Below are 10,603 nucleotides of genomic sequence, written 5' to 3' on the forward strand. Positions count from 1 at the left end.
AAAAAATTCTCTACAGTATTTTCTAAAATATTTACACACTAAAGTCACTGGGTAGTCCTTAGCAACAAGATCTGCTTGACTGTTTAGCCCAGGTTTTGTTATTGTTGTTGTTGTTTTGTTTTGTTTTGTTTTTATTGAGTTATTTCTGAAGAATGTCTTAATTTCTCTTTTCAAAATGCCTATAATTTGTAGAATACCTATTAACTGCTGGAAGAACAAATCTTCTGGGATTTTAGGAAGTGCTAATCTAATCTAATCATCTCAATGTCAATTACTGCCATTTGGTGAAGAGGAAATTGATGTTTCAAGAGATGTTAGGCTGTTAAAGTCACTTAGTAACCAAGGAAGGAGTAGAATCAAGGGCTATTATTTGGGCCTAGTGATATTTACCCCCATTGCTTCATCCATTACTCATGACCTCTCTTCATTCCCCTTACAAGGGGGTGACACAGTCTATGTTTTGATTCTTGAGAATCAAAGTGCTTGGGAATCTACTGCCTACCCAGGATATGGCCAGGATTTTCACCTTGAGGAAAAGCTTTTGTTCTCCTTCATCTTTGTTTATCAAGTTATTTCTTACCAGGTAGTCTCCAAAAATTGGTATTTGAGCAATGCTTGAGGCAGTGGTGTTATGTAATTACAGTTATGTAATTCTAAAAATTATTTTAAATACTATGAGGGCGATCTTTGAGCATTCATCTTTATAGATATTCATGATACATATGTTTAAAGTTAATTAGACAAATTTCAACCCAGTGTTTTTTTCTTAAATCTATATGCAGTTAACGAAGGGGTAATTTTAACTTTAACATATTGATTGACAAAAAGAGTATTATATTTCTTAAAAGATATTTCTAAAATTTTTGCATCTGATTTGATTTATAAAAAGCATAATATTTAGTACTTATGTGTTAAATCTTTGGCCAAGATACTATGAAAAGTACAGAACAAGTAAGATGGGTTTATTTTAGTTAAAAGAAAAACATGAACATGCATGAAACGATTGCAAAATTTTGAAGATGGAAAATTCAATTCTTAATTGTGAAATTTCAATACATAGGGTTTTAAATGAGAAATGCTTTAACAGACTGAGGGAATTTGATTGATTTTTAGTGGAATTAAAGATGTCTTGTTAGATTACAATTATTTCTGAAACTAGATTCAGTATCACTGCAGATACACTGAAGATGTTATTTATGGTTTTCAAGAAAACAATTGTCAGTTGATGGAATAAACCTGTCATGAAATACCAAAATGAAATTCTGTATATAGAAATGTTTTTCAGACATTTTCGTAAGCAACACAAAAACACTATTTTAAACTATTCAAAAATTAAAAAAAAAAAACATTTGCAATGCTATTTTTAAATTGTGAAATATAATACATGGCAGAAAATTACATAAATAAATGTATAATTAAGTTTAAAAAAGAGCAAAGTAAACACCCATTAACCACCATGCAATTTAAGAAATAGCCAGCCCTAGAAACTTCTCTCTTGTTTACTCACTAAAAACTATCTGCAAAAAGATAGCCATTATCTTATAGGTAATCATTTCTTTGCTTTTCTGTATATTTAACAACATATTAATGCATTTTAACACTAAGGTTTAGAATATCTTGGTTATGCTGGGAATTTTGGTCTCATTCCTGTTCTAAAAAGGAAAGCTTTCAGTAGTGCACCATTAAATATGATTTGCTGGAAGGGAGGGAGGGAGGGAGGGAAGGAAGGAGAGAGGGAGGAAGGACCAAAGCAAGAAAAGAAGGAGGAAGGGAGGGAGAATATATGACAAGATGGATACTAGCCTCACTAATTTTTAGCTTTTATTCTTTTCTGATATATGAGTTTAAGGTTTAAATGTTTTCGCTAAGTCCAGCTTTATTTTTATCTTATATTCATCCTGTATTCATTTGGGTCAAGAAATAAGCTCTGTGTCGATGGTTTAAATCATTTGAAATGTGTTGAGACTTACTTAATGACCCAGCAAATAGCCAGTTTTGAACAAATATTTAGAAGCACCCAGTGCTTTAAAAAACAACAACAAAAAAAACTGGTAACGTATGTTTTATGGTTTGGGTGGAGTTTTCTTTATGTGTTCATTAGGTAGAGTTGTTTGCTTATGTTGTTCAAATCTTCCATATCCTTCCTAAGTTATTATTATTATTGTTTGGTGTTTATCATCAAACTCTGTGTGTGTCTGTTTCTGTTCTCTGTTTGTTTCTCTTGGTATTTGATCACATGGTCTTGTCACCATGTATGTCTGCTTATTTTTGATTAGGTATTGAAATTGTATAGAAAAATTGCAAAGATAATTTAAGGCCTAGGATGATGTTAACTTCTTCCAGAGAAGATTTCACTTTGCTTTTGAAAGAAGTTCTGAGGTATTAGCAATCCTAGATTATTTGAAATTCAACAAAAAATTGCAAAGATTTTAAGTTTGGCTTTATTCATTGAGAGACCTGATATATTTGCATTTCGTCCCTACTCCTCCTCTGCAGTGTAGACCTTCAGAGTTGCAACCTCAAACCTAGGAAGTTTATTTGGGTCACCTTCCTCAGTAATACTGGAGCTCCAATTCTTGTCCTATAAGCCTAAGAGAATTTTGCATTCCTTCTTCAGGTTCTCAGCCTCTCAGGAGTTCCTTCTGTAACTGGTAGGTACCTTTAGAGGAAGCAGGTCCCTAAATTCCATGCTCATTTCTGTTTATTTCCTTATTCTCCTGAATATTGGCCATTTAATACTTTATTGGTTTGAAAGTTCTCTGATGCTTTCACACAGGTTTTTAAAAATATTTTATCCAACTATTGTACATGTTTTTAGTGGGATGCTTTATCTGAATAACTTCCCCAACTATTATTGGATTATTAATTTCTCACTTCAGTGTATTTCAACAAATTTTGGCAGAATCAGCACATTTTAGATGATTCCATTTAGTTTTCATAGAATAAGACGAGATTTACTTTTTCATTGCTTTAATTTGTGCCAAACATAGTGTCAGACACATAGTATGTGTTTGGTAAATATTAGTTCATTCTAAATGCTTAATTTTAGGCTTAGCATATAACATATAAAATGGTTTCTATTTATGCAAAAATGTTAATGAAAATATTTAGTTTGTCTTCTAGCCCACAAGGACTTCCGTCTCTCACTTCTTATTAGACTTCTATTTACCTTTGCTGACGTTATTGTTCACGACATTGTGCTCTTACCCTTGCATGGAATTTGTTCCCAGACACTTGTTAGGTTCTCACTGCAGTTTATGAATGGACTCACGTTTTTATTGTAAGCATACACGTGTCATTGAATTATGTCAATGTGAGGCTCAATTTTTTTTCCTAGAAGCTAGGATGGAGTGGGAAAAACTGAGAGTCATCTAAGTTCCTATTTCTTCCCTGTGGTCCTCGGGCCAGTCAATTGCACAGAAAGGGGTCACCCTCAGGTGCATTTACAGCTGCTCAGTTCTCAGACTTTATCAGAGATGCCCCAGCTACATGGACCTGGAGGAGAAAGCTCACCTCCAAAGTTCTCTGGCAAATGCTTTATGCCTTTTACTTAATAACCAGGAATGATGTATCTTTTCATTTGTGAAGCCACAGCTCACTTTTCTTTATTTCTTAATTATTCTACGACTTTTGCATTCAGCTTGCTGCCTCTCATATGCCTTGGCACTGCAGAGGAAAGAAGGATTGTGTAGTCCTTATTTGGGTCAAAAAGAGTGACCTCTCCCTTGGGTGGGCTCATGAGTGGTATCATCATCTTATGCAATGCTCCTGGGTATTCTTCCAGGCTGAATAAGTTAACCTCATGTCTGCTAATTGGGGCACCTGCAGCCATAACCATCATTAATCCCAACCCACCTTATTATTTCCTTCTCCTTTTTCCTCCTACTTCAGACTTAAGCTCTCACTTTTCTCAAACTAGACAAAAGAAATCAATGTTTTCAGCATAGAACTTCAAAAATGTAGCGTACTAAATCTCACTCACTGGAGATTTAGCATATATTCTAATAGATATTAATTTAATGATAAACTGGGAAAATTGTCACATAGCCTAATATCTAAGAGAGCTACAAAGTCAGTGGGCGAGGGGGGATATATTTAGAATTATAACATTCCATTTTTCCTTAAAGCCGATTATGAGTAATTGACATTTTAAGGTTATATAGAAACACGTGTATCTGAGAAAGAGGAGGAAATAGAAAAGGAGTGACATTTATTAATTTTTTGTAGTGTCTCCTTTTATCTCCATGACAACTTAATGTGTGGGTGATATTACACTGATTTTACAATCTCAGATTTATTAAATATCTTTTCCCAAGGATACACAATTAGTAAGTGCAATTTACATTCTAACTTAAACCACAGTCAGATGTTCTTTCCTGAAATGTCATTCCATTTGTAGAAGCTGAAATAAGAAGGGAAGAGGAAGGAATGTGCATTTAGATAGTATCAAGAGAGGAATTATTTCACTGAGCACTGAAAAAGTTTGTATCATAAAGAAAACACTATAAAACATGAAAATAAGGAAAAGTGACAGATAAAGAAACATGCAGTAATATATTTGGGTAGGAAATCTGCTTTTAATATAAACTTCGATTTGATTTAGTTATATTTACACTGTGATCCAAATTATCATCTACAGGCAAAGTCATCCAGAAAATTAAGGGAGGCATATATGATAAACATAAAAATTAAAATTTTGACAGAATAAAATAAATAACATTTAGTAATTACATTAAGCATGTTTTCAATCCCATAGTAAGCTATTTAAAATAGAACAACTGTTCAAAGCCTGCTGCCAAATTTCTTCAACATGACTTGTTTTGAAATGTTGACTAAATATCCCCAAACGCTATATCAACTTTAGTATAATTAAGCATTCTTCAGACCAAAAACATAGCGTTTCTTTATATTCTTAAGCATAAACTTTTTCCTTCATATTAGAACACAAAGGATTACCCCTTAGTTGACGTTAAAATAATATTCAGGAAGTTTCTACTAGTTATATAAGGCTTTATAACTTATAAATTGTAATTTATAATTTATAATATGCTTCCATGTATTTAATTCGAAAAATTAACCTATTAGGAAAAGTTTAGTCTTAATATTCCTACTTTACATCATAAGTGTTCAACACACATTTAATCAATGTTTATACATTTGCTATTGATTTACTTAATGATGTTGAATGAATGAATGAATGAATGAATGAATGAATGAATTTAATTCAAATAGGTAAAGTGACTTTCAAAGACCACTCAAGAAGTGGCCAAGCCTGAGCATTCATCTTGTGATTATCCAGGGAGGGTGTGATTAGAAATATGGACATATCTATGTAATAAATGGTTTATTGGTACACACAAGCAAACATGATACGTTCAATGACATTTCATATCTTCATGGCATTGTTCCTCTGTGGTAACAATAGTTCAGTCAGAGTTGCAATGAACATGGTGTTTTAATGCAGCGTTTACGTCAGTCCATGCATGTGTGACACATTGCCTCCGGTGATATGTGTTGCTGTTTTCCATGGAATAAACCTGTACTTGTAGCATTCGAGAAGCGGGTTCTTCTAATCTGTAAAGAAATTATCTTTATTTCTAGACTTTATGACTACTCCCTCACTTGCTTGTTCCTTTCCCCTCAAAAGCTCCTTCGTTTCTTATATTCCCACAAGTTTGGGGAATCATGAACGATGCCCCATAGATTTAATCCTGCTTCACAGAGGGAAGCCGTGTAAGGCTAGATGCCTAAGTCAGCTGCCATGTAAGAACAACATCATGCCAAAGTTCAGTTCAGAAACTTGAGATCACTTAATTCTGTCTTTTATTCCTGTTATCCTTGGCCACCCTGCCTTGTCCCACGGAACCTATCAAAATAAAATCTTCTCGTGTATTTGTATTCTTAGCCACTGTTGATGTGTTTCCCAGATCTTTCCACTGTGCCCTGTGGAACTCAATTTGATTTGCAAACTGATTGACCTTCAGTGCTTTTCAGAGAACACTCTCTATGCCTTTTCTGCCTTATTTGAAATGGGTTATTCTAGAAGACACTGCTTCCCTGATAGCCTTTACCGGGAGAAGTTGCTCCTTCTTATAGATCTCATAATAACTTTATGATGATGATATTATTAAATGACAAATGTGATAGCATCCCAATACTGTCACATGTATGTACCCAATCCTGAGTAAGCTTAATTGGGATAACATTCTGAAGAACATTACTTTCTGGCCTAACCCATGCTGAACATAAGAATTACGACTGTGATTTACATGGGATCTTCCTGCAACCCACATATGTGTTGACAACCTTATCTAGAGGGGCATGTTGCCCTAGATTTTATTTAAAAACAACAAAGTTTAAATTGAAAATGACAGAATTATGAAATGAGTATATCCTCACTGTTACATAGTTAATTTATATGTAATTGCAGCTCACTACATGCTATCAATGTCATTTTGATATTAATTTCATCTTCACTAGAAATTGGTTAAACCAATAGGAAATTATGTTTAACAGCCCCCCCTTTTTTTTCCTGATCAGCATATTATCTCTTTTTCTTTCATTGTGCAGGTTCTGCTGACCTTCTTCTTTGTGTTCCGTGCTCTTCTTGTCCTACTCTCGTCTACTCTGGTACGTTTGCTCAGGGCACTTAGTATCTATGTCAGGTAATTATGGGTACTGTCCTTCAACTATCCAAAGTAGAGATTTTTTTTTTTTTAATACATAGTCTTCAGGCCTATAAGGAGAAAAGTATTTTCCTCCAAGGACTCTGCATAATGTTTCCTCTGTGGAGCTCAGGCTCCTCACTGAGTCCATATTCACTGAAGAGGTGGGGTGAGGATTTTGAACCCCTTCTCCTTGGCGAGAAAATCACTTTTAGATAAATGTGAGATGAAAACATATGCTCCCACCATGCAGACCATGGATTCTATGACACCATTAAATATCTGCTAGACATGCAGCATCTCAGAACAAGTTTATGTCCACGGACACAGCGTCTTCTCTCAAGTAGGTCACAGAGAGAAGCAGAAATTGAGCCCATTCTTAGCACTCATAGAATCACAGCATATCAAAATTAGAATTGTAGAGCCATCTGCTTCTCTTCCAATCTAATGCTGGTCTCTTCTCTGCACTACCCCTACTAAGTGGGCATCCAGCCCCTACGTGAGCACCCCAAGAAATGGGAAGTAGACGACCCCCTTTGTCAGCTCATTCAATGTTGTTTTGCTCTAATTGCTCATGGACCCAATAATTCTACATTAAGAAAGCACCTCAAGAAATACTTTGTGCAATATACCACTGTGCAGTTAGAAGAATATTATTATGCTCATTGTACGTGTTATAATATTGTTACATAAAAAAGTGAGTCACAAGACAGTATATTAAATATAATTTGTTTTTGTTATATATAACATAGACACACACACAATCATGTATTTACAATGGCAGAATACAGTCTGATTGGTTGTGAACAAAAGTGTCTCAAAAAGCCTATGTACTGCCATGTTTTCTGCAGTGTTATTAGTGATAACCAAGATATGAAAACAACCTAATGGGTGAATGGATGAAGAAAGTGTGACACACATGCCTGTGCACACACACATACACACACACACACACACACACACACACACACACGGGATTATTATTCAGCCATAACAAAGAAGGAAATCCTGCCATTTGTGAAAACACAGATGAACACTGAGGGCATTAGGCTAAGTGAAGTAAGTCAGATAGAGAAAGACAAATACCATGCGATCTCACGTATATGTGGAATCTAAAAAAAGAAGAGAACAAAGCACCAGTTAGTTGCAAGAGGCAGCAGTGGGCAAAATGGGTGAAGGGAGTGAAAAGGTACAAAATTTTGGGTGAAGGGGTCAAAAGGTACAAACAAATAAAACAACCCCGAAATTACAAACAAAAAATGTCAAAAGGTACAAACAAAAGCGAAACAAAACAAAAACATGTATTGCTTAAGTTAAAAAAATGTTTAAAACCTACTTTAAAAAAAAAAAAGACTCTTATTTTGCTCCAAAATAAGCTGCCTTTTTCTGGTTCTCTCTTTTTGTATCACAGGCTACAATCGTATCTCTCTTTAAGCAATAACTCAACCACTGTAGGAAAACAAAGGTCATGGGGTTCTCCTCTTCAGTGCTTCAGATGTTTTTTTTTGTATGACACACAGGCACACTGCCCTTTAACCCAAGAGAGCGAAATGAGTAAATTATTCATGTAATTCATATTTAATAAAGGCCTGCAATGAATCAAGGACTATGCCACAGGGGAGCACATATCACGATCATGCGAGCTTAATAAATGAAGTCACACATCGAACAATTATTTACATAAAATGCTGATGATTATTTTTAGATAAGCTTTAGGGTGGATAAGTGCATGTGGCAGGAGAACTTTCCCTTGACGAGTCATCAAAGGGCCCATAGAAAGTTACATGTAAGGTGAGATCTAAAAGGAGTTATTTGTTAGTCAGATAAAGGAGTTAGCTGCTGTTTTCTGGGGTAAGTAAAGCTTGACACGTAAGGGACAAGTTTGTACAACAACAGCTGGACTCTCGTTTTCCCTGTCTCCCTTCCTCCTTTCCTCCTCTCCCTATCTTTCATCAAGCAAATGCTTATTAAGCAAACACCACATACAAAGTAGTCTCTCAAATCCTGTAATTTGGAGATTGATTTTCTTCTTTCAGAGTAATTGTGGTCTACTGGGTGAATCAGAAATATTAAATATAACTAAAGTAAAACAGCAGAAAAAAAACACATAAAATATTCAATGAGCATGGATGTTTTCCCTTGCCATCCTAATCATATTCTTCTAGGAGAAAAGTAAAGAAATTTTTTTCCAATAAGCAGTATGGACATAGTTTCAACGCTGAAGTAGGACTCATGCAACCCGATCCACCCTGGTTTTCTAAATTCAGTTTGCATAATTCTTTCCAGAATAGTAGTTGTGTACATATCTTGCAGGTTTTTTCTCATCAGCCGTATTTAGAGAGAAGCCAACCTAACGTTATTTTAACAGCTGGAGATATTTTTAGAATATCTCCTTCCAATTTTATATTAAAAAATATTGTACACAGATACCAGAAATGGACACACTGGTAGCAAAATATGGTTAATGGAGGTAGTCCTCTAAGGTCAATGCCATCATAAAAGTTCATACATTTTTTTTTTTAATGCTACACTATAGACACGTCATTAAGCACATTTCTGTTTTGTTTGTGTCTCTCCTACAGGTCTGTGAAACAGGCAGAGGTTGCAAGTGGTCCTTAAAGAGATTGCAATTATTCAAATCCTTATGCATAGTTCTAATTTCATTTACTATGTGTAATCATTTAAAGAATGGTTATTTTTATAATCTCAATACCAAACAAGTACTCTTGTAACCAGGGGGCGCCTAAGTGTGTAATCAGAGAACACTAACCCTGGCAAAGGATTCTGGGGGTGGTCAGGATACCTGCTGCCTTTTGGCATGGTTAGTGTCCTGGGTTTGAATTACTTTATATCTAGCTATTAAGCTTACTATTTGATACATTAAATATTGCCTGATTCAAATAACTTTGCTTAAAATTTTTTCTGTATTTTGACTTGTCTAGGGTTTTCTATTTCTTCTATTTTTATAATATTTTCTCATTTTTTTAGATTAATAAACATTATACTTACCCACATGTGCCAAGATGTGCCACTTAGGTATCTCTGGGCGGTAGCCATTTGGTGTCATCACCTGCCCTGTGTTCTGTGCAGCTGCCAGGCATTTTCCCCACCACTGCTCCTTCCCACAATAATCTGCCTTGTTCCTGTCAAAACAAATAATTGATATGTTAATTCAGTAAAGCGGATCAGTAAGGAATGAATTGCATGCCCTAAAGCATATGCAGTGAAAACTGTTTGACCATTTATCGAATTATTGAACCCAATTAAGACTATTTTCAATTTGATATCTGCTTGCTTTTGGAATGTGTTACGCATTGATGCTAAGTGAATGGATCTAAGTAAATTTATTATCTCAACTGTCTGTTTTATTTAATTGTCTTAACCTGAGTTTGCTTTCTGGACCCTTGAGGCATATGGTGAAATTATAAAACTGCCTGTATAACTGTCAAAGAAACAAATGTTAAAGGCCAGAACATGGCTAAAGAATAAACAAAGAAATTCTGATTGTATGAATGAAGTCATATTCTTAAATCAAATATCATGCTTTTTTTTTTTTTTACAGTAACATTGTCTCGTGCATAGAAACTCGTGGGACTAATTTTCATGAGTTATAGTTTTGGGTTTTTTTTTTAATAGGTAGAAACAAATTAAAGGCTTCGGAGACAATATACTTTTTAGCAGAAGAGAGAGAAGGCAAGAAAATAAGTTTATGGGAGTATAGCAGTCCTCTACTTAAAAATCCTTACATGAAGAATATTTCTTCAAAACTGTTTAACTGAAGATCTAAATGTTTGCTGTATTAGTAATAGTCTTTCTTTAAAACACGTTACCCCTAATGCCTTCATCGGAGCCATACTCCATACTCCAACCATCACTTGATCAGTTTGTCCTCCTCTAGCCCACTGACCTTTTCCTGAAGACAGTCACCCTACCCTACT

At 34.9% G+C, this 10,603-nt stretch overlaps 1 protein-coding gene across 1 annotated transcript in view; it reads left to right on the top strand.

Annotated features, from left to right (window-relative positions):
- Nucleotides 1-10,173, top strand: part of LOC308506445 (uncharacterized protein C8orf34 homolog) — a gene marked incomplete at its 5' end in the record, with an annotated part of 300,475 nt that extends 290,302 nt beyond the window's left edge. The window contains 2 exon segments of the mRNA XM_081069952.1: nt 6,571-6,630; nt 9,248-10,173. Coding sequence (XP_080926078.1) covers nt 6,571-6,630; nt 9,248-9,255 — 68 coding nt within the window. The 3' untranslated portion in view covers nt 9,256-10,173.
- Between the last annotated feature and the right edge of the window lie 430 nt (nt 10,174-10,603).

The sequence above is a fragment of the Rhinolophus hipposideros genome (assembly GCF_964194185.1).
Source record: "Rhinolophus hipposideros genome assembly, chromosome: 13".
Lineage (NCBI taxonomy): Eukaryota > Metazoa > Chordata > Mammalia > Chiroptera > Rhinolophidae > Rhinolophus > Rhinolophus hipposideros.